This window comes from Falco peregrinus, chromosome 6, assembly GCF_023634155.1.
Source record: "Falco peregrinus isolate bFalPer1 chromosome 6, bFalPer1.pri, whole genome shotgun sequence".
Lineage (NCBI taxonomy): Eukaryota > Metazoa > Chordata > Aves > Falconiformes > Falconidae > Falco > Falco peregrinus.
Window position 1 is genome coordinate 58661434 of NC_073726.1, and position 23563 is coordinate 58684996.

Sequence of the window (23563 nt, forward strand, 5' to 3'; positions counted from 1 at the left end):
TGGCTGGTGGCTGAGGAAGCAGTGTGGGGCTTTGAAAGCAACCCTTTCCCCTATTTTGTCCTTTACCGAAGCATGGGCCCATGCCCTCATCCTGCACTGCCCCCCTCCCTGGCACCCTCCTTCCTGGCTGGGTCCATCACCAGCGCCTCCTGCCTCGGCCCCTCCAAATCTGCCCCCACCAGCCTGCACCATCCTGCTGGGGAAAGGCAAGGAGCTCCTGGGCAGCGGGATTACTGGGGGATTCGGGCCGCGGCAGGCAGCCACCTCCTCCCCATTGGCTGGAAAAGCCTCTTAAAAGTGGAGAAGTGCTTTCTGCCCGCTCAGCACCCACTGGTCTCTGCCGACCTGAAACCATAAGTGGCTGCTGACCCACATCCACACTGAGTGCCGTGGGGCACTACCTGCACCTGCAGGAAGCGAGGGGGTCCCCTGCACGGGGCATCCCCCCGGACTGGCCACGGGCAGCTTTGCTGGGCAACATTGGAGCTGAGGAAAGCAGGCTGAGAGGTGGATTAGCTCTGTTGTGAGGACATAGTTGCCTGGGAGGAAGGAGTGGAGCACGAGAGACCACTTGAGGGGTGCTGGATTCCTGCAGACATCACCCTGTGCCCAGCTGACGGTGTGCCCACCATGGAGCAAAGAGCCAGCAGGACCATCTAACCAGGTGCCCTCATCCAGACCTGGGAAGTGTCAGGCAGAGGGACAAGGGAACGCTGCTGACGGATCTTCTCAGCCCTTGGCAGTTCAGCCCGTGCTCAGGAGGTCGTCACTTCATTGTGCAGGTGAGTGGCACGGAGGGATGCTTGCATCCTGGCACCGGCTGCCGAAGAGACAGCTCGTTCCAGGCCTGCACTTGTTTAATTCTCTAATGAATGATTTCCCAGGGTTTTGTCTGTGGGCTGGGGAGGCTGGTGGCATGAATTGTGGCCCTTGCATTTAATAAACAAACCCCGCACCTCATCCAGGCTGTGTGGAGGGCAGTAGGAGCCATCCTAGCATTTTTGGGGACCCACCTGGATATAGCTTGCCTGGCACGGTGGGGCTGTGCTGGGCATCGCCAGCACTGGCTGCTCTGTGCTCTGTGTGTGTTCAGGGACTTGCAGCCACGGCTGATCCTACTGTGGCATTCACCCTCACAGCCGGGGCTGGTGACTTCTGGTGGCAGCACAAATCTTCTCCCGGCGCCCACCTGCAGAGGGCGCTGCAGCAGCGCCCGCTCCGGGCCCACCTGCCAGTGATGCACGGGGAAGGGCAGGTGCTCATGCTGATGAGCTTTTAGGTGCATGTGAACTTACACGTGGTATTTTCACCTGTGAATAAAGCTCCTTAACTGAGGAGAAAATAATAGCAAGCTGTAGAGTGTGCAAAGGCAAGGGCAGGGTGCATGGTGTGATCACTGTGTGCAGCCATGAGCAGAAGAAGTAGCATATGTGCCGCGGTGTTAGGAACAAGGCAGCTCTGAACTGCCTGGCTTAGAGCTGGCATAAATCTCCAGCAGAGCAGCACTGTGGCATATTGACCTTGGAGCGTCTCTACAGCTGAGTTCCTCTGGTGCACCTCATCTTTTTCAGACAACATCTAGCTGCAGGCCAGGCTAAAACCCTTTCATGCCTTGCTATACAGTTCTGTAACACCGAGCAAGTCGCTCCTGCAGAGGTATCTATCTAGCTCCAAACTCAAACGGTACCGATGGATATTTGTCTAATGTTCTCTTCAAAATCAGAGTCACTGACAGGTGCTACAGAAATCTCTAAAGAGCATGCCACAGATGGACACATATTTTCTTGCTAGGAAGCTGGAGGGGAGGGGTGAGGAAGATGAATTGCAATGGTTTGATTGGTTCATTTAATTTGTGGTTCAGGACATGATCAAGGAGAGCAAGGCTGGGAAAAGGGCTTAGATAAAAAGGCTCAGAGTGTGTTTGGTGGCAGTCACTCTTACCTGAAGTCCTGTGGTTTTAGGAGCAAGGGTTCCCCTAGGGGGAGAAAGGAAGGATACCTCTGAGGGTGGCTGGTGAATCTTATCCCACCCTTCCCTCCACAGATCAGCCTTGGCTTGGGCATGTGGCTAAAACCAACTGACCAAGACCATTTTGTGCCTCCTTATGTTGACGCACTGTAGATGCAGGTGCCATGTCCCTTGCTGAGGGGTCTAGAACTGACCTAGTTGTCTTCCTGCAAGTCCCTTCTCCAGCATCCCCCAAACTGCAGTTTCAGACCCCTCTCAGAGCAATTTCCAGCCCTGTTTCCAGCCTTGGCTCTGCATGCTGAACCTCCTGCAGCCTGAGAAAGACCAGCCACTCTCCTTTTCTGCAAGATTCAGGGGTGTCATGGGGTAGGACCGCTTCTTGCCAGGCAAGGGCCTGTTACCTGGGCTCTGCCCCAGCTTGTACCATCCGTGCTTTTGCCTAAAGGATTTGCACTTGTTTAATGTGCAGAGTAACAGCAGCAATGGGAATCAGGTCCAGTCATCCCCATTGCTTGGGGGACACAAAGAAGAGGGACTTCCTTGAGAAATGCACCCAGATCCAAAACTCCCAGGTGCTAGCCCTATGTGTCCTGCCCACAGGACCTCGGCAGTCTCCAGCCAGTACGTGACTGCTGGCATTTCCCATGACTGCTGGTGCCAAGGGATGGGGACATTGCCACAATCCCATCGTCCTTCAGCCAAGGGAGCTGGAGAGGAGACAGGCCCCACGTTGGCAGCAGAATGGTGATAGGGCAAACTGGACCTGACAAAGGCCACCTCAGGCATGGAAAATGGCCATCCTGCTTTCTAATGCCTTTCTGGTGCTACTTGGGAGCATCTATAATCAAAGTCCAGTGATGGTTTTGCATACAGGTTTGAAAATAAGCCCAGCTGACCAAGAAACTGAGGCTAATGGTGCTGGGAGGGGTATGTCAGAGATGTGGTGCCTAGGGGAGAAATAAGAAAAACATACCTACAGCAGCCAACTGGAGCAAAATTCCTGGGCAGCTTAAGGGTCCCAAGAGCGACTCACAAGACGTCCCCTCTAATTCCCTCCTTCTCCCCCCTTAGGCTTTGTTCTGGCCCCTCTGTGTAGGTACAGAGCCCTAATCTCTCTGGCATGCAGATAACCACCGGTTTGCTGTGCTCTCCCCCTTCACCCATTTCCCAAATCTGGCCCCTCACGGCAGGGAAGGGAGGGTGAGGGAGACGGCTGTGTACTGGGGCCTCCCAGAGGAAAGCACAGTGAGCTTAATAGATCTCCTGTCCCTCACTACTGGAGGCCTCTGTAGCAGGGCAGGTCCTGGAGGGCTCCCAGCTGCAGCAGGCCAAGGCAGGAAAGGCTCAAAGGAAGATCCTGGTAGCTGAAAGGGGTTCACATTGCTGGCTCTCACCTCACACCAGCCTACAGGCAGGCTGGGTATGGAGCAAGCGAAGTGCTGCAGATCCTGATGCCCCACCACATCAGATGCAGCTCTCCAGTCTCAGCTGGGAGCTGTGACCCTGCTTGGCTGCATCTGACCAGGGGTTACGGAGCTGTGGGCTGCCCCAGGCTCAGGGGGTGATTCCCACCTCTGCCCAGCTGTGGCTTGACCTCACACCCTGAAGCAGTCCTGCCTTGCCTGGCAGAATGAAGGTGCAGCGAGGTGATGTGTTCCCTCAGTGAGGCTTGTGGAGATTGGATATGCTGGACGTGGAGAAAAACCTCATAGTAAACGTTTGCCTGCTCTGCTCTTCTTGCAGCACCTGGAGATTTCTCTCTCTCCCTCTCTCTCTGTTGCCCTACCTCCTTCCTGCCTGCCTTTCCCTCCCAGGCTAGACGATGGGGAGACCTGACCCAGAGGAAGGGCAGCTCCCAGCTGCTGTGAAGCCCCCAGATGGTGGCTGGGGCTGGATTGTGCTCTTCGGCTGTTTTGTGATCACTGGCTTCTCCTATGCCTTCCCAAAAGCCGTCAGTGTCTACTTCAAGGAGCTCATGAAAGATTTCCACGTGGGCTACAGTGATACAGCCTGGATCTCCTCCATCATGCTGGCCATGCTTTATGGGACAGGTGATGCTTGGACACACTTCCCCCTCCCTAACTTGTGCCTTCCCCATTCTGCTATGGGCCCAGACCATGTCCCCAGGGCTCTTCTCATGCTCACTGGTCTGGTCACGAACTAACATGCAGAATACAATCGTCCCACCACTTCCCTTCTAGAATTGTGCTGCATTTCATATCCTCGTTTCCTCTGCCCCAGGAGACCTCAGGGGTCACCCCACCTGCCTCTCAGACAGTTGACATGGGGTTTGCCCTCACTGCTGAAGTGCTGCCCCTATCACACCAAGCCCCTCTTGTTCTCAGGGAACAGGCAACTGAACAGGCAAAGCAGAGGCCTCCACACCACAGCCTCTCCCCCTTGGCCAGGCCAAACAGATGTATGTCTAAGCAGCCAAGTAGTGATTTCCACCATTAGTGTTTCATGTTCCCCAAGTGCATTGCTTGGCCTGACTGCCCCTTCCCAGTTGTCCTGTCTCCTGGTCTACCTATTCGGTCTCCTCTGCTTTCTTCCAGGACCAGTATGCAGCATCATGGTGAACCAGTTTGGTTGCCGGCCTGTGATGCTCATCGGTGGGCTGCTAGCTTCCTCTGGGATGATCCTGGCATCTTTTACAACTAATATCATTGAGCTTTATCTGACAGCTGGCGTGCTGACAGGTGAGAGCCCCAGAAGCTGGGGGGGGGGGGGGATGGGACACGGACTTACCTGGGGAAGAGTCAAGACCATGTTGTAGCTCCCTTTAGCATTGCCATATCTAGCATGATGCTAGGCATCAGGTCTCCCCTCACCTATTTGTACCTGCTCACAGGAGGCAAGTAGTCAGTGAGATGCATCTGCTGGACCTAAACAGGCAGGGCCTGTGGTTGAGGGGGGAGGGACAGAAGAAACATAAGTGATGCTCAGTGATCATGGTGACTGGGGTAGCACCAGTATATAGTGATAGGGGAGAAAGGGAAAGTTCCTGGTTAAGGCAGAGGTTGTATCTAAACATGGCCACAGTTACCTAATTCAAATACGTTTCAGGTAGACAGGCTGGTTTAGCCCATCTTCTCTGGGGGCAACCCACCATCACGAAGGAGCAGAGGCTTGTGGGGAATGCATGAATCCCATCACGGGACTTCAGGACTAGGAAAGTCTGAGGGGAGTTTTCAGTTCGTTGCAAACCATGTCTCATGTTCTTGTACTCCCTGTCTCCCTCCTGGCTCTCATCCCCACGTAGGTCTGGGCATGGCGCTGAACTTCCAGCCTTCCCTGATCATGCTGGGCACCTACTTTGACAAGCGTCGGCCTCTTGCCAATGGACTGGCTGCCGCTGGAAGCCCTGTCTTCCTTTCCTCCCTCTCTCCACTGGGGCAAGTGCTGCTGGAAAAGTTTGGTTGGCGAGGAGGGTTCCTTATCATGGGGGGCCTTCTGCTTAACTGCTGCACTTGTGGGGCAGTCATGAGACCCCTGGATATGGGCATGAAGCGGAAGATGGAGAAAGCTCAGGACAAATACGAAGCCAAGGAGATGCTGCCCATAGGAGGGAAATCAGAGGAGGGAATCAGCACCGCTGATGGAATCAAGAAAGCTAAAAAAGCCAAGAAGAAGCCCAAGAAAGGGAAGAAGCTTCTGGATTTTAGTATCTTTTCCAACCGAGGGTTTATCATTTATACCATTTCAAAGTTCATCCTGGTCTTGGGTCTCTTTGTGCCCCCCATATTGCTGGTCAACTACGCTAAGGACACAGGCGTACCAGACACAGAGGCTGCATTCTTGCTCTCCATCATTGGTTTCATAGACATCTTTGCTCGTCCAGCTTGTGGCATGGTGGCAGGGTTGAAGTGGGTCCGCCCTCACGTGGCATACCTGTTCAGCTTTGCTATGCTCTTCAATGGCTTGACAGACATCTGCAGTGCCAGGGCTAGCAATTACACAGGACTGGTCATCTTCTGCGTCTTTTTTGGCATCTCTTATGGCATGGTGGGTGCACTGCAGTTTGAGGTGCTGATGGCCATTGTTGGCTCCCAGAAGTTCTCCAGTGCCATTGGGCTGGTCCTACTTATCGAGGCTTTTGCTGTGCTCATCGGTCCACCCTCTGCAGGTAGGTACTTTGCTGCAAAACACAGGTGATTTGTTTGGCTGCCATTCCACAGCATTGTGGGTATTGGGCATGGACATGGTACTTGAAGACAGACCCTACTTCTCAACTTTAAATTTCCTCTGGAAGCTGAGATCTGAGGTGAGAGCTTCCCGTCTCACTCCATGCACCACAATGCTCAATGTGAACAGGGGCAGAAGGTGGCAAGTGATACTTCTCCGTCTGCTTTGCTTGGCGACTTACGCAATGGCAGGCATACAGAGCTATCTAGAGTGGCATGACTTCCAGTATCCCTCAGCCCTGAGCAGCGGCACTTCCCTCTCTTTCATGCTGGGATCCAGGCCTCTGCCTTCACTGCCAATGTTGTGTAAAATCATGTTATGGGTAGGGTCAGGCACATGCCTGACCTTTGAGAGTCTTCAGTAGGACAAGGTGAGGGTCTTTCAAGTTCTCCTTGGTGTCCACGGCCTTTAGATTGGTGCTGTGAATAATGACCTCAATTTGTGTTGGCCCCAATCCCAAGGCACAGGCGTTTAGCTGTTGATGAAGTCAAAACAATTGGTAGACCCACCCGAGGCATTTGTTGTTACTTTTTTTTTAAGAGATTTAAACACTCACAGCTTCTCAGTCTAGCCTAGGCCACAGTCCCTGGTAAGTTCCACGCTCCACAAACAGGCTGTTGAATCGGGAGACCCTTTACCCACGAGGTTGGTGTAGATTACTGTTTAGTGTCTGATCAGGTCTGAGAAAGACAAATTATGCCAAGAGCTTATTTCCAAATGAAGTGCAGTTCCCCGCACAGGCAATTTGCGAGGAAGGATCAGGGACAGACCATGGGCAAACCCCTGGGCAGGAATCACTCCATGGCTTCCTGCACTCCCTTCCTTCAGCTGCAACCTGTGGGCTAAAGCCCATCAGTGAAGACTTCTGTGTGAATGATCTTTTCCCCAGCACATACCACCAGTTACGAGCAAAACCCACCCTCAGCAACTCCACCCAGCTCTCAGGTAAAAACTGGTGGCCAAGAGAAGATCCTCTTGATGCTAACATCTTATAAGCTCTGGGGCAGTCAGGAGTCCCAGGCCAGGGAAGGTCAAGGAATATGTGTCTGGGAGGCAGCTGCAGAGACATCACAGGGGGCGAGGGGGATTTAACAGTGCCTTGCTCCAAGGAGCTGGCACACCATGGGTGGTGATGGGGGACAGCCCTCAGCCCTCCTGCTTCAGTTCAGCTGTGCCTTGGTACTGTCCGCGTGCACAATGGGAGGCAGGTGGTGCAGGGAGCCAAGTCATGGTTCCCACCTTCCCCTTAGGGGGAACCTGCTGCTGCAGTTCTCCTCTAGTTCAGGAAGCTTGAGTGTGCTGGCAAACCCAGCGGCTTGGGCTTGGGGGAGCAGTGCTTGGCTGGAAGAAGGGGGTTGAACAAAGTAGCTTTGTTTGGTGTAATCCTCCTGAGCTGCTTCCCGTTCCATGGGGCTGAGGGGGTTTGGCACAGGATAAACCACACACGCACGCGTGCATGCACATAGGCTCCTCACTCGCCTTCTGGCTTGGGTGAACAGGGGCACATTCACCTGGGGAGGAATTTACCACCCGGGAGGCACCTCAAGTGTGTCCTGGGGCTGGTTTCAGACCACGCACCATAGCACAGCAGGGACTGGGGGTCACATGTACAACCAGGAGCACGCAGGACCAGGATGAAGCCTCTGGTCACCATGGCTCCATCCTGATTGCAGCAGGGTGGCTGCTCAGGCTCCCCAGCACGAAGGACTGGTAACCCTCCCTCCATTGCCAGCCCTGGTGCATTCAGAAGATGCATTGAGATCTCTTTGGCAAAGAAATCACCAGGGGTGGGCCAACCAAAGGGGTTTCTCTGCCAAAGAGATGTCTCTTCTCCCCCTCTGAATGTTTTCCTGACATGATAGCTTAAGAAATGGCAATGCCTCTCAAATTTTGTTTCTCTTCTGAGACTGGACAAGCCAAGTCCTCAGAGGCTTGTCTCACCTTGGCAAGATGGCCCACCATGATGTGAGACCACAACATCAGTGTGTCACAATTATTTAACCTTGCCCAAACAAGGGAAAACACCAACCCCATACCCTCACAGTACTTTCCTTGGTAGTACAGTGTGGCTTCTGCCCACTGTGATTTTTAGATGTTCAAGCTTCTTGCTCTTCTCTTTACAAGCAGGTCCTCAGCCACGTGCAGGTGCTGCCCACCTGCACTGGGCTGTCTGTGCAGGAACATACGGGCTGAAGCTAACTGTCTCATTTCTTCTCCAACCATCAGGTCGCTTGGTCGATGCCCTCAAGAACTACGAGGTGATCTTCTACCTGGCGGGCTCAGAGGTGGTGCTATCTGCTCTCTTCCTGGCCATGGCCACCTACTGCTGCCTGAATCGGGGGAAGAAGAAGGAACCTCCTCCAGAGAAGAACCTATCCAGGGCCGGCGGGAGTGACACTGAGGAAGCAGAGTCTGATGTGCAGGAAGCAGAGGAGCACAGCAGCAACAACCACCAGCTGTCCCACAGCACCGACAATGCCGTGGTGGTGGCCAGTGAGGAGGCCAACCATGTGGCTGAGGAGCAGAGTGGGGAGGGAGGTGGGTGTCCCGAGGGGGACGGGGAGGTGTCTGCACAAGATGGCTGCAACGCTGACCAGATGGTGGAGAGGGACAGTTTTTAGCCAAGGCAGAGGAACAAGGATGTATAAAACTGGCCTTGTTTGCATGCACCTCAGCATGGGATGGTAGGTGGGATATGGGGAAGGGAAGGCTGAGACAAAAGCAGATGTAAGAAGAGGGAGACGTATAAGAATAGCTCATCCTTATATATATATATCCACATACCTACCCAGTGATACAACTACTTGCATACAGCACCCATGCTGGTACAACACAGGCTCAGAGCCACCCAAACACCAAAAAGAAAAAAAGAAAAGACAAAAAAAAAAATCTTCTTTTCCTACTTCCAAATCAGCCCTGGAGATGATGGTCTTTTGAAGAGGCCATCAAGGACTCTCCTTTTCCTTCTGCATTGTCACAATACAGAACACAAACAATTAGAGACTCTTTGTAATCAGATCCTGGTACGCTTTGGTCTGGTGTCAGTGTTTCCTCTGCCCCACCTCCACGGTCGGGGTAACGGCAGACTATCTAGCAGTAGGTTTAAGGGTGGTGTAATTCGTAGCTATCGTCTGGGTCACCTCCAGCTGCGGCCAGCATGGGGGTAGATGCTGCGGTCCCTAACGTACCTCCCTCAGGCACTGCCAGCTGGTGGGACGCCAGCTCTGACCACCTCCATCTGGTACATCTTTTGTAGGAAGTAAAGCTAGGGCAGTGACACGTGGTGCTGCTTTTCCAAGTGGGAAAGTGCTGGGTTAGAGGCTGCTGCTGAGATGCAAGAAGAAGACATCTAAGACAAATGGCATTAGGTGAGCAGCCACGAGACGGAGCCTTGCCGACAGGAATAGCAGCGAGCCAGCTTTAACTAGGCTGAAGTGAGTCCTGTTGATGTGTGAAGGGAACAACTTGGCCCCTATGGGGGTGGGGGTTCCAGGGCAGGTAAATAACTGTGTCCCAAGCAATCATCCACTCAGCAGGAATGGCACCAGATGCATGTGTGTTTTCCTTTTAAATAGAGAAAAACCCCTTATGTAAAGGAATCAGAGGTAAGGCAGAAGGACAAGCCACAGCGCCTGGGTGCCACTAACAAGGGTGTTGGAGCACGTGGTAAGGCAGGCATGACCCCCCTCACCCCCGCTGCAGTGGTGGATTTCTAGATTCAGAGAGGACAACCTTCCCTGGCATGCTTAAACCACCCCTAATCTGCTTTAGGACTGGATCTTTTATAAACACCCCTGGGCAAAGCCCTTCCGGTTTCCTGAACTGCTTCACCTCAGGGGCCCTGGGGGTAACCTGTGACTGTAGTGAGGGATCAAAAAACTAAGCAGAGGCTACAGGGGAGGGGGACAGGGGGCAGCTCCTGGGGCCATCAAAATAGATGTTTCATTTCAGACCAGACTAACTACAAATTAATGGGTAATGGCTGAAGTCTGCATGAGCCGTAAAGCCATTTAAACCCAAGCAGGGGAGTGGGGACACGAAGGACAGCGTTTCATTCCAGATGCTCCCAAGCAAAGAGCAGATTATAAGCAAAATAAAGCTGCTGAAGAATGTCAGTTTAAGAAGACGTAAGAACTGGAAATTGGAGGGGAGAAGGTAAACCCCATGGGGCTGTACCTTGTCACCACTGTTGTTAGTTTTGGTTGTGAACCAGTCACGGCAGTGACTTTGGGCTTTTTCCTATTCAAACCCACTTAGAAAGATCCCAAATCAGACTAAGCACCACAACAAACCCCAGATGCAAAGCTCTGGGAGAACGAGAAGCAGCAGGGAGGGTGATGGAGCCGTGCAGGTATTCATTCACTGCTCCTCAAGCTTGTTCTCCCCTCCCCACAAGGTGAGATCACCATTTCTGCCCTGCTTGACCAAGTAGCTCTGCAGCTCTCGCCAGCAAACCTCTGGCCCCCAGGCAGGGTTTTCCTTATTTACCAATACCCACTCCAAGAAGCAGCTCACATCTTCCCAGAAGTCCAAGGTCCACAGTATGAAAACAACTGCCTTTGTCAGCCAGGCAGGTCACTAGAACAGGGTCCCCTCTACTTCCTTGTCACCAGTCAACATCTCCCACCAAGCCTCCTGCTCTTATATCTTTTCACAAAAGGACATAAAAGCCCTTAGGTTACAAGACCTCGCTATAGATGGTGCTGTAAGATACTCAGACCTCTTCTCTCCCCCTCCACTGGTCAGGCTGCAAAAAACCTGGCACCGCTGCCTTCCACTTCCGTCGTCGGCTTTCAGGCAGGCTCCGCTGAAGCATTTTCTCTGTTCCTTTGGTACAACAAACAGCTCTGAAAGAGGATCAGGGACTTAAGCATCAGCTCAAGCTTGTGAGGCAACAGCTGAGCTGTGTGATGCTGGCCCTGGAGGGGTGCAAGGATGCCACTGGGCAGGACTGAGGCAACGGGAGGCTTGACAAGGCTGGTTTTTCCCTGGGAAGCCAAGATGCAGAGAAGCTGGTGTTAATGGAAGAGTGGCTTTGCTGCTGCATTTATACACTGCCTTCTCTGGAAACCTGTGCTGCAGTAACTACCGCTGCTTGGCACAGAGATTACCCATCAGCATGAGCAAGAACAAAAATGGCCAGCACATGACACTCATCTTTCCATCATTATATTTTAAGATTAAAACCAATGGAGGATGAGCAAACAAATCTCTGCAGAAAACCCACGAAGGAGAGGAAATGAAATGTCACATTTTTCTTTGTTAGAGACAACAGTCAGTACATCAGAGCCCATTTAAATCTTCCAGAGCAGCTTGACCATGGGTGGCTTTCTTCCAGGCACCCACAGAGATGACGAACCTCCAAAAACAAATCAAAGAAAACAGAACAAAACAAAACAAACATCTTGGTCATAAATTAATGCCCTTTAACTTCACTCATGACCACTAAAATGTAATGACAGAGAAGTCAAAATCCTTGCCTCGAAGAAGCACACCACTCCTGGCAGTTGTGCTGACTGCTAAAAGAGAAAGGCCCGTCTGCATCTGGGATCAGCCCACAGGGATGGAGGGAGGAGAAGAGAAAAGGAAGGAGGAAAGAAGCAGCCTCACTTACCTTGGTTTTCTTTTCCCCCCTTCCCTCGTGCTGGGGAATGGGATGTTAGCTACTGCTTACAGCTGGCCCAGAGGCGGCACCAAATGGTTGTGCGGACAGTGGGGATGGCATGCTATTCACGCTTTGCACTAAAAAAAGTCTCTGTAGGCCTCTGCCTACAGGCTGCATCTTCCACTCCTCACAAGGCTTCCTGTCTCTCCCCTCTGGTTTAAGGATGGGATATCTCCTTTGTGGGTCTAAGGTGGCTCCTCCTGGCACCTGCACAAGGAAAAAGTGTGCAGGACTGGCTGCACAATCTCAAGAAACACACTTCGTTACTGTCCATTACAAGGTGCCATAAGAGAAGAGAACAACGGAAAGGAAATGTGTGCAGCTTTGCTGTTATTCCAGGAACCCATCTGCCTCAGACAAGTATTCTCACCTCAGCATCTCTGCTGAGTAGGGGGCTCCTTCCTGAGCCAGGTCCCCAGGGAAGGGCAAAGCAGTATCCTGCAGGATTCTAGCTCTGAGGTATAGCTATGGAGTGTGCAGACAGTGCCAGCTGTGCAGGAGCTCAGGGACTATGAAGAGGATGGCAGCCAGGGGAAGACACTTCATCGCTGCAGCAGCTCAGCATCTTAGGCAGCTACTTCCACCAGCCCCTGCTTTGAGGGGTTTCCCCAGCCCCTTGGATGGAGGCGGGGGTGATCACATCACATGTACCACCACCACTTCTAGGCATCAGTTCAGACGTGTATTTCTTAAAAACACTGGCGCAGAGAGCTGGGAGTGGTGGGAGTGTTCATCCTACAAAAGTTGTTCCTGCGTCCCATGAAGACAGATGGGAGAGACAGAGGAAGCTTGAAACAGGCCGGTGAATGGGAAGCTTGAAGATAGCGAGCAGTGGGGTGAAGAAAACAATGCTGGTGCTAACTCTTGCCCATAGCACAAGGGGAGGACAGAAGGGGGCATCTGCAGATGTTTAACTGGCTTCCATATGCCAGTGGGGAGTGGTGCACCCCACATGCTCAGCAGTGTCCCGGCTGCACAGAGTCATGTGGCGGTGCAGTAGGGGATTTTCCTCCCCACACCTCAGTACTCGAGTTGGGCAGCAGAAGTGGGGAAAAAGGAATGTCCAGGCAAACAAGCAAGGGAAGACAGCAGAAAGCAGAGGTTGGTCCCAATCCAACCAGCTACCCCCACCCAAAGCAGAGGAGGAATCCCAGGCCAGACATACACAGAAATCATGGAGGATGAATCGCCATGTGAAATACATGTTTTCGTAACAGTCCACAAAGTCTTTCCTCTGGCCATGTGGGCACGCTCAGACACCATCAATGAGCTTTTCACCATTTGTGTCCTCCTTCCCGCTACCCTCTCTCTCGCTTCCTCCTTCTTCTTCTTCCGCCCCATCTGTGTACGTGTCCTTCTGCCCATAGTTGAGAGTAGTGCGGGCAAGGTCCACCTCAATGGGAAAGACGTCCGCATCTCGGAGCACGGCATAGCAGTCGTCGTAGTACTTGGACATTGTGGAGACAAAACGCTGGAGCTGGAACACGATGTCCTGCACTGTAGCACAGACATGTTGGGAACAAATCAGGTGAAACCCCCTTCCTGAACAGCACAAAGGCTGCGATCAAGCCTCCCTCACCAGCGTTAGATATAGTCTCCTACACATTCATTCCTTGTGGCTCCGAGAGCTGATGTCTCAGGCACAGCCACAAAAGACTTCTTCAGCAAAGACTTCTGAGCTGAGATGAAGGAGTATGCAGGCCAAAGCCATGTCTGCCTGACCCCTTCAGGTGCTGGACACAGCAGTGGTACTCACCGTGTTTCTGGTCCAGGAGCTCTATTTTCTCTAGCACATCCTTCCTCATCTTGGCAAAGCGTGTTCGAGCCTCCTGCCGGCAACGCAGGATAAGGCGGTATTCATAGTTCCCAGTGCTGACACGGTAGAGGGGTTCACCCAGAGCCTGCCATGGTAAAGAAAAGCATCACTACTACGCAAAGACAAAAGGACAGGCACCTTTCAACCCAGCACGGAGAAGTGGCATGGCTTCTTATCTGAACTATTAAGACAGGCACTATGAACAAACAAGTCTAGGGTGTGAGGAATATATTAATTTATATCAATCACACGAAAAATTCTGCCCTCCTCTGCAAGCTCTGCCCTGTACGCATTGCATAACATACTATACATACATATACGTGACATACACAGGGACCACTGTGGGATCTACAGTCATCCAGACATAACACTGGAAACCAGGACGGAGGGACCTATACATTGTCCCACAAAATAGTTTTGAGAGAAAAGGGTTAGGTCTGTCAGCAAAACAGCGTTCTTTTCTTGCTCCTACAAACATAATGTACATAAAACCCCACGTTACAGACTATGGCTCGGTAATGCATGCTGCATGTGCCAAAACTCAAAGATGTTACTCTGCTGGGCAAGACTGGGTTTCTTTCCTTCACATTTAGAAGGAAAGATATAATTAAATGTTGTGTCAGGAAAATTTTATTCCTTCCTGGCATTGGGAACTAGGCATTCCAAAAAAATCAGATCCCTGCTCTGAGATCAACACCTAGGGTAAAACAAGATCTTACTTTTACGCAGGGAAACTGGGCATGTCAGGGACACCTTTAGCTATCTTAAACAGAGCTGTTAAGCATTACAGTCATAAAAGTCTAAACCCTAAAATTCCTATTGTTAACAGAGATCCTTTAATCAGTTTTCTTCAACTACAAATGCAGCTTTCACAAGCGTTTTGCTAGAGAGAAGCTAACCCTCCGTTTCTCAGAAAAAGCCCAGAATTAATGATAAGCTGTACACAAATGGAATCTGTGAAGATAACACCTTAATCCTCCTTACACAAGCTAATAGTACTTAAACACGGAGACAGGCAACCACCGAGCAAACAAGCTGCAGAGGAGACGTCTGGTCCCTCTACTATTCCGCAGCACTAGCGATTCATGACAGTTATTTGCAGTGTTTCCCAGGCAGCATTTAAGGCTCTCCAGTTTCTAATACATTAAGAACAAATGCGTGTAATTCTTAGGATGCATTCACCAGTTTCGGTGCACACAGGCACAGGAGAACTCTCGCAATTATAAGGTAGTGTGCATAAGGAAGCGGCAGAAACAAGAGTATGCAGTTGCAGTTGCCATAGTACTGGTACTCACAATGCAGCTGTACTCTTCATCATCCATCTCTTTGACTTTCAGGCAGTAAGACTTTGCAGATTTTAAAATTAAGGAGAAAAAAAAAGGCAAAACAAGAAGGAAATATTAAGAATTAGAAGCAATTCCATCATCATCTGCAGGCATAAGAGCTGTACCATTTCAAGCCTTCCTTCAATGCTGCAGCTAGGGACACTGGGGAAAGCACAGTGGGATCACAGTATATTAAACACCTCAGTGGAAATAAATTCTATTTAGAGAAAGATGGGAAGAGAAAACAGTGGGGGAGAGCGAAGGCACTTAATATTTATATTACAGTAGCAAATAGTTTAGATAAGTATAACCTAGTAAGAGAAAAATCCCGTGTTCATCTACTGTTTAGGAAAACAGTATTAGAGAAGTATGAGGAAAAAACAAATAAAGAGGAAAAAAAAAAGCTGAATTGTGGGAAGGACTGATGTGGGAAGACATGCTGCTGTATTCACTGGCCTTAGGGCTGCAGCTTCAAATACTCCTCTCAACTGGTAAAAGGAAATAGATTCCTACAGTTATAGAACAGATGCACTTAATGACTCTACTGTCTTTGGGTGTAGAAAACAAGGTGTCAGTGGAATGGAGGAGGGGAAAAAAAAAAAGGCACGGTCTAAATGAAAAATATGTCTTGACAGTTGTTTACTTTGGCTGAAGAAAGACTATCCAAAACTACCTGGAAAACACAGACTAGAGAGCTATTTAGGGGAGTTCAAAAGCATAAGTTGCACAGGAACTCTACAAATAAATTAGGAAATTAATTCAGTCGTGTAGAAAGTAAGTCACCTGAACTCTGGGAGATCTTTCTTACCAGTGTGAACCGTTAGGTTAAAAGCAGGTGTCTGAATCTGAGTAATCTGGCAGCAGACAAAGAATTGGAAAAAATGATGCATTCTCGCAAGGATTCTGGAAGGATGAGTATGTGATCATACAGGCTATATGTGACTTTCAGGCTATGGCTCTGTGAAACTTAATTTCAACCACCAGTGAGGGAAGAAAAAAAAAGCAAAAAAAAAAAGCAAGCAGCTCGCAGCTCACCAAATATTCAAACTTGACATCCAGGTATTTTTTGATAGTCAGCCTTGTGTCAGGAATGGCTTTATTAAGATACGTATTCAAGTCAGTAAGCATCTGCAAGGGAAACATGCTGTTGCTGAATGTAAAAAACCAAAAAGCATGACTACAGTTCATCAAGTGCAACTTTCTAACCAGCACAGGTCATAAGACTGCCTCGAGTTAACTCTTTTTTGAGCTAGAGCATATCTGAAAGAAAATCTCTGATCTTGACTCAGAATTGCAATGGTTAGAGCACCCAATACTGTCACAGGCAAGTGGTTCCAGTGTTAGAAATGCATGCCTCCCTTCTAATCTGAATTTATCTCCTTTTGACTCATTTAATCTCATTTTCAATTGGTCCTGGAAAGCACTCTCCCTCATTCAAAGGCCCACTACCCAAAGCTGTCCATCCAACGTGGCACTGAAAGTGGTGTCCCAGTCAACATTTAAACCTCTCTTTGCTAAACTAAGTGGACAGATCCCCTGGAGACTTTCACTCAAATATATTGATTCAAATCCTTGAATTGTTCCTGAACTGCTTACTTAAACTCTTTTTAAATTTAGTTGATATCTTTAAATTATGGGTACCAATATCAGGAAAAGGGCTCTAGGGACTCCGCTGATCAAGCTATCCCCTCATCCACAAAAGAAAAGGAGAGGGATACACTCATGCACAAAAGTCAAAGGGACAAGATTGATATATTCGCTACATTACCTCTTAGGTTCTTTATGAAGAAAGAAGGAAAGCAAAGAGTTTTTCCCACAATGAATGATCTTTAAGACCACACCTCCAAAGACAGGCTTCTGTCTTTCTAGATTCCCCTCTTCTCCAGACCACTTACTTCTATGCTTAAATTCATTACCGGCTTAATTGTTTTCAGAAGGTGAATCCCAAACTTCTCAATATTGCGATGGGCATCAGCAAATTTCACAAAGGCTTCACTGGCAGCTGGTTGAGGCTCCCGTACACCAATGACAGAGAAAACGTCTCCAAATGCTGGATGAGGGTAATAAATACAGACAGATGAAAGAAGAGGTTGACCCTGGAGTTGACCCCTTCCCATAACCTTGCAATTAGCTGGGGAATGATGCTATATATTCCTTAAAGACCAGAGGCTGGCAGGGTGTTTTTTCAATGTCTCGTGTGAAAGACAGGACCTGTGTTAGCACCATAACTGGCAATGCCAGGAAAGCAGCCCTTCCCAGCTCATTTCTGCAACACTTAACTTTCTTTGAGTGAGAGAACCATGCATTTAAGTACTGACTAGAACTCCTGAAACTGGAGGTCAAAGATTTCTGCTCCCTTCACTCAAGATTCTTTACCTCTGTGTGTCTGAGATAGCTCAAAGAAAGCCCTGAGAAGACTCTTGGTGTGCTCTGTCAAGCCTGTGATGGAAGCCAGAAAAAACGTTTAAGTAATTTCATTGAAACATAATGGAGGCATCCTGCTCTCCCATTTGGTGTCTGATGGAAGACACGTTTTACCTTTGTATAACTCTGCAGTCCTCTCCAGCTCCTCTAATCTCTTCACTAGTCCATCTAAGTGGAAACAAGAATCAGAATACAGAATTACAACAGTCAAATCCAGGATGTGGTTAAGACCTGATCAGCCAGAAAAACACCACTTTCTTATCTTTGGTTCAAAACTCCCTCGTCTCTTAATGCCTGTCCCCTGGCCCAACATGGGAAGTTTTAAAAAACAACTGCAAACTTACTTTACAGTGTGGGGTCATCACCTATTGGCATCCACTAAGTGGGTCCCCACTTTAAATTGATTTGACTTTAATTAACATTTAAATGGCCCCAGCGACTGGATATATCACTCAGGAAGGGCAGAGGCAATCACAACAGCGAGCACAGCAAAAGGAAAGAATTACGATGGAATAAGTGGAACATGCAAATAACAATAAAAAGTAGGTAAGCACAAAAGGGTAAGTGTTCCCTTAAGAAAATGTCCTCCTGGACAACACTTACCATTGCAAAGTATGGCCCGGCTTAATCCCAGGGCATCCGCTGTCCCTGAGCTCATGTTCTCTACCAGTCGATGCTTTACCTTCTTTAATACTAAAGGCCAAAAGAGAGTTGCAAACCAGGATCAGTATCATTTCTATGGGCCTGATAGCATACTTCACTAGTTTCTCAGGCCTTAAATAAACTGCACTTAACTCACTTTTGAGGTAGCAGGCAGAAAAAGAATAGCATAGGAACTAGATGTTTGGTCCAGCTGTGCATAACATATCTTCTATCTTGCCTATCTGTTCTGCTCTCACATCCTATATACTTCAATCACCAGAGCTCCAGCACTTCTTTTGGAAGACTATTCCGATCAATCACTTTGCTATAAGCCACCTATCACGATATTTGGAACTAAACTTTGCTTATGCTACTTGCTATATTACTGCAAATGAAGTCAGGAGATGAGGCTGAAAGCAAGGCAAATAGGATTTAATGCTCAAACTTATCCCTTTGCTTACTTTTACGTTTTGAATCTTAGTTAAACCCTTTTGTCACCCCTTGGTGGAATTAATTTCTGTCTTTGGTGGTCATACCCTGCAAATAACTAGACACAGTTATACCCTCTTTAGAATTAGATGACCCAGCTACATGTATTTAGGGGCAACCTTGCAGGGGTGCCAAGTGCCCGCAGTTCCCAATAACTCAGCTGAAGCCACAGTGTTCAGCATCTCTGGAAAATACCATATTCTCACCACACCTCTGTTTCCCCAGAAATCCATCTCACTCTTCATGATTTTCCTGAACCCCTGTCAATTCATTAGAACTTTAATCACCATGAAAATAAATGAAAGGAAAAAGAATATACAGATTTTTTACAAAAGTGAGAAAGGTAGACCATATAAAGGTAGACAGGCATTTCATCACTGTTCTCCAAGCTGAGAAACTGCAACCAGTGTTTTTCAATAGATGCATTTCTGCGTACAGCTGAAAATCTCAAAGGTCAGCATAACTTACATGTATTAAAAATAAATAAATTACATTATTATCTAGTTGAGTTTCATCATCCATGTTAAACACAGTGCAAGAAAACAAGCCTCCCGCAACAACAGTCAAGCCTCAATTTAACTTTTAAGATTATTTCAAGAAGTCAGGGAAGTTATCTTTTAAACCTGCAATTCTCTTTGACAGTATCCATTTGAAAATGACTGAGTTAAGAGGAAGAACAGAACCAAAATTTTACTTCGGTTTTGCAGGGACCAGTCTTTCACCCCTCCACGTCATTTTAACACTCTAGGGAAAAAGAAACCAGTCTTACCAATATCCAAAGACTTGCCCTGCTTTGGGTCGGCCTGAAGCTTGTTGTAGTGTATCGTCACTTCTCCCTGTAGAAAGAGCAAACCCAAAACTGCTGTGCTGGAAGCAAGTAGCAGTGGCTTCCTTTACCAATGGACAATAAACCATTAACTATGACCCAGAAGCTCCAGTGGCCCCCTCCTACCTCTCACCTTTACCATCTGTATCATCTTGGCCACCTCCACCTTGGTCTTCCCTTTCACGGACTTCCCATTCACTCCTGTGATTTCATCACCAGCTGCTACGGTGCCATCTAAGGCTGCTGGAGTGTTATCAAATACCTAGCAGAAAGGAGAAAGAGCACAGGCAGTGTGGAATCAAGAGGAAGAGAAAGGTTAACACAGGGCTGAAGAACAAAATACAGACAATTATATTCCTCTTATTTAACTCAGTTGTATTTTGTTCACAGTGAAGCTGCAGTTTTTCCCCTTTCCTAACTAAGAGGTGGGCTGATCATCTTGCTCTCTCAGGAAGTTCTTGCCTCCAGGATGTACCTCCCCAGTGAGAGGATTTCTTGATGTTGCGAATGTCCCTGTGAATTCTAACATGCTCTCCAAGGAGAAGGATAGTTTCAGAAGTCTTAATTTAACTCTTCCACACCATTAGGTACTAGGGTGAGGAAATCTTATTCACTGGTAAGTGAGATGATGTCTCCCACTTTGAGGAAAAAAAAATAGCATAGGGACTCTCCATGCTTTCCATCTCCCAAGCCAACACTGTTTTACCAAGATGTTTTATTCTTCCTCCCTGAGGCAGACCTGGACAATGTAGAGACAGGGGCAGTACTGGGCTCCTCCCCCAATGCTGATCCCAATCAGGTTCTGGGAATCCTTCTTCAGAGTCACTGTCCCAGGTACAGTGGGGATCCCCCTAGAATGAGAAAGGGGGAATGAATAACTGAACATGGATGGCAGAGCCGCACGTGTATGAAACAACTGCGGTGTCTGAGTTGATACAAACTGAAAACACGATGGGCACTCCACATTTGAATTCATCGCATTATCACCACCATAGAGTCTATCAGCACAGGCCAGCAGAAAGACCTTCTGGGCTATCTTTTTCGAGACTGCATACACAGATCAGAAGTGGGAGAGACACCCTCACTCACGGCACTGAGTGAGACACCGAGGAAATGCTATCATGTTTTAGAGATTTAATCTGCTTAGTGCTGGAGTGAGAGGACAAGTTGCACAGCATAAATGAGATGCAAGACAAGTGCTCCATGTTAAATTAGTTGTTAATCTCATCAAAGCTTTTACTTCTCAGGAAATACCAGTGTCCTCCTCCTTACAGACCTAAGGAGTCCTGAGTTTCTCTCCATTTCTTGCCTCACTATCTTTCCTCCATTATAAATATTTTTCTCTCTGGCTAAGGTCAGTAATTTACAGAAGATCTGTCAGCACTGCTTTGCAATCAGAAATGCAGGGTAGTCATTGCAGAGCAACAGAAAGCATTCTCCTTTGCTCACCAGTGCATCAATGCCTCATCCCCAGCCCCCATAGGGAGCAAGAAATCAGAACTGAACTGACTCTTCAGCACACAGTGACAGCAGCAGGCAAACTTATCCACTCCCATGAGGTCTTGGCTGCAAAGATTATTTCTGTTGTTGGCAAAAAACAGGGAAAACCAAGCAAAAAACTTACAGCTTATCTTCCTCAATATCATAGTCCAAATCCGCAAACATTGTTTTGGTTAAATGGAGCCTGTTTGTCTGAAACGGCTTATTCCAAACTCCCTGGGAAGAAAGAACAGAATAAACCCCAATAAACCAATGATCTCAACAGAAAACTGCAAAGAATCAACCTGTCACACTTGTTGATCTCCTTTTTTTTTTCTTTTTTTCTTTTTTTCCCCTAACATCACATCCTGGTCTCTGTTCTTTTATCAAAGATGAAAAACATGTCAAGTGTTTCTGATTCTTTGCTCTGAATGAGACAGGAGAAAGTCCTTGAGTTTGAATGCTGTAGGTTTCAAAACCCACATATGTGCAGCATTTCCAAAACGGAACAAAAAGTCGTCCTTTCTGGAAGCTGTTTCTTCACATGCTCAACCGGCACAACGGCTGCTAAAGATATTTACAGTTTTATCCCCTACATCTGTTAAACATGTCAATTTAGTTCTTGACTTCACAGCAAGTCATGTCACATTTTGACATCCATTTCCTATCTCAGGAGGCTACGCAAAGCTTTTTGCAACTCATTTTCCCAAAAAGCCTCATTATTTCCCCACACACGAGCCCCCCGTTCTGTTTCCTATTTAATTTTGGACAGTAATTAGCAGACATGTCTTGTTTCGCTCGTCCTTTGGCGGCACCCAAGGCACGGTGGGTGATGTGGCCCGACCCCACCAGCCGCCACCAGGCTTCGCCGACAGCTGGCCACGCTGCATCCCGCCTGGCGGCGGCCTCGCACATCGGGCACAGCCCTTCGCCGCTGCCTGCTGCGTGGCCCCCACCCCCGCCCGCCCGCCGGGCTGCACCCCAGGGCCCGCGGGGCGAGGGCCCGCCACGGGCGGCGGGGCGCTGGGCCCTGGCGGCGGGCTCTCCCCGAGGCCTCAACCCCAGCCCCGGGGGGAACGGGGCGCCGGCCCGGCGGTTTGAGGAGGGGTCGCCCTGGCAGGGCGCGGTGCTGGCGGAGGACGACCCCCAGCCCCTGCCCTCACAGAAACCGTCGCCGGGGCAGCCGCGGGGGGGCGGCCCTGGGGGGCGGGGGGTGTCCCGTGGCTCACCGGAAGTGGCCGCCTGGCGCGCGGCCCCCGCCGCCACCTGCCTCCCGGCGCTGTCAACCCGCCGACACGTCACCGCCGGGGCCAGCCCGGAAGCACCCGAGCGGCCGGCGGAGCCCCGCCCCCTCCGCTCGCGCCGTGCGTTGCCATGAGGACGGCGACCCGCGGGGCGGGGCCAGCTCGCTCCCGCCGCCATCTTGAGAGAGGCGAGGCGAGGCCGTAGTGCCGGTCAGTGGCCCCAGCCCGGCTCTCGGGCTCCCCCGCGGTGGGGGGGAGGGGGCTCACCTTGGCCTCAGCGGAAGGGAAGGGGCCATCCTCCCTCCGGCCAGGCAGGCCCCTCCGGTGCGGGGGAGTGCTGCTCTTGGGAGTAAAGCGCCCTTCGGGTGCGTGGTGTATCCCGGCCCCGCCCGCCCCGAGGCCTTCGGGCCCCTCCGGCCACCGCAGCGTGCGGAGAGGGAGGGCTGGGCAGCCTGTTGGGGCCGGGCCTGCAGCCTCCAGCCCCAGGTTTTGGGTTACATCCGATTCCAGGTTCCCGAGGCACCCCAGTCACCGCGGCGCCGGCAGACGGAGCCTTTGAGCTCCCTAAGTCGCAGAAGGGGAGCTGCAGTGGTGGCAGGCGCTGAAGAAGAGGATGGGAACTGCTAAGTTGAACAGGCGTCATGGCACAGCATGAAACAGCAGTACCGTTGCTTGTCCCGCTGTTATTAATGGACCACGGTGAACTATTGGCCATTCATTCACCAGGAAGGGCACCCAAAGTGTGCCCACAGCAAGGAAAAGGCCCTGTTGCACTTGTTGCTTGGAAAAATACAGAGCTGTTACCCATGGAAAGTGATGTACCCTACACGAATACACCCAGCACCAGCCTCCCACGGAAAGGAGCGTTTCAGAAAAACTTTTGTGAATGTGAACACACCCTGGACTGATGATTCAGATGACAGCAGGGACACAAAGAGCTTTGAAAGTGGTTGGTACAATTGCCCCTACTGCTGGCAGGCCAGCAGCAACCTGTGGAAGCAGTGATTTGGAAGCCGATCAGCACAGCTGTATGCAAAACTACTGTGCTGCCATGTGTATGGCAGGATCGCCAAGCTTCTGCACGTTTTTTCTCCTCTGTGATATGTGTGTGGGGGTAGTGGTTAGGTGTTCAAATTAATTTTCTGCCTCCATCAAGATAGTACCATCACTGGGAAAGTGCTTTGATTTCCCAGAAGAATGTGGTCACCTGTTGCATTATGTGTCATCTCTTCCAGCTGCTGCTGTCTTCTGAGCAATTACCAGCCTGCCAAACCTGCCTTACTGATGCAGATTAAAAAAAAATAAAATTCACTCTTTGAACTGAGTACTTCTCCGTAACCAGGAACAAGGACTGGCCGATGACAATGACCTCTCTTCCTGGCTGTGAGAGTGGTTAGTATTTGCAGTGTGCAGCTATGAACCTCTTGACTGCATACATCAAAACATCAGCTGAAGCCACCCACAATGCTGGAGTACAAGGGCAAGAGTGTGTTGTTAATA

General features: G+C 49.8%; 2 protein-coding genes across 4 annotated transcripts; one reads left to right on the plus strand and one right to left on the minus strand.

Moving 5' to 3' along the window:
- Positions 1-300: 300 nt before the first annotated feature.
- SLC16A8 (solute carrier family 16 member 8) lies at positions 301-10957 on the plus strand. 2 transcript variants are annotated; one of them, XM_013295543.3, is made up of 5 exons: positions 301-782; positions 3783-4019; positions 4524-4667; positions 5231-6094; positions 8380-10957. In XM_013295543.3, the coding sequence occupies exons 2-5, from the start codon at positions 3791-3793 to the stop codon at positions 8772-8774; spliced, it is 1632 nt and encodes a 543-aa protein (XP_013150997.1). In that variant the 5' UTR covers positions 301-782; positions 3783-3790; the 3' UTR covers positions 8775-10957. The 2 variants fall into 2 exon arrangements, with proteins under 2 accessions (XP_013150997.1, XP_027636175.1); XM_027780374.2 differs by having other exon boundaries at positions 3712-4019; positions 8380-10056.
- A 349-nt stretch (positions 10958-11306) lies between these two features.
- Positions 11307-22173, minus strand: PICK1 (protein interacting with PRKCA 1). 2 transcript variants are annotated; one of them, XM_055808457.1, is made up of 13 exons: positions 22049-22173; positions 20965-21056; positions 20080-20191; positions 19474-19602; positions 19284-19350; positions 17987-18076; positions 17498-17551; positions 17336-17398; positions 16876-17009; positions 15995-16087; positions 14930-14980; positions 13575-13719; positions 11307-13315 (listed from the first exon to the last, which is right to left on the minus strand). In XM_055808457.1, the coding sequence occupies exons 2-13, from the start codon at positions 21003-21005 to the stop codon at positions 13071-13073; spliced, it is 1224 nt and encodes a 407-aa protein (XP_055664432.1). In that variant the 5' UTR covers positions 21006-21056; positions 22049-22173; the 3' UTR covers positions 11307-13070. The 2 variants fall into 2 exon arrangements, with proteins under 2 accessions (XP_055664432.1, XP_055664433.1); XM_055808458.1 differs by lacking the exon at positions 15995-16087.
- Between the last annotated feature and the right edge of the window lie 1390 nt (positions 22174-23563).

Bases quoted from the DNA above. Each gene is read 5' to 3' on its own strand.
- SLC16A8 (XM_013295543.3), top strand. From the start codon at position 3,791: ATGGGGAGACCTGACCCAGAGGAAGGGCAGCTCCCAGCTGCTGTGAAG. The intron at 4,020-4,523 runs GTGATGCTTGGA...GCTTTCTTCCAG, and splicing joins GGCCATGCTTTATGGGACAG to GACCAGTATGCAGCATCATG. The intron at 4,668-5,230 runs GTGAGAGCCCCA...ATCCCCACGTAG, and splicing joins GACAGCTGGCGTGCTGACAG to GTCTGGGCATGGCGCTGAAC.
- PICK1 (XM_055808457.1), bottom strand. From the start codon at position 21,005: ATGTTTGCGGATTTGGACTATGATATTGAGGAAGATAAGCT. The intron at 16,088-16,875 runs GTAATGAATTTA...TTTCCCTTGCAG, and splicing joins TTCTGAAAACAATTAAGCCG to ATGCTTACTGACTTGAATAC. The intron at 14,981-15,994 runs GTGAGCTGCGAG...AAATCTGCAAAG, and splicing joins ATGTCAAGTTTGAATATTTG to TCTTACTGCCTGAAAGTCAA.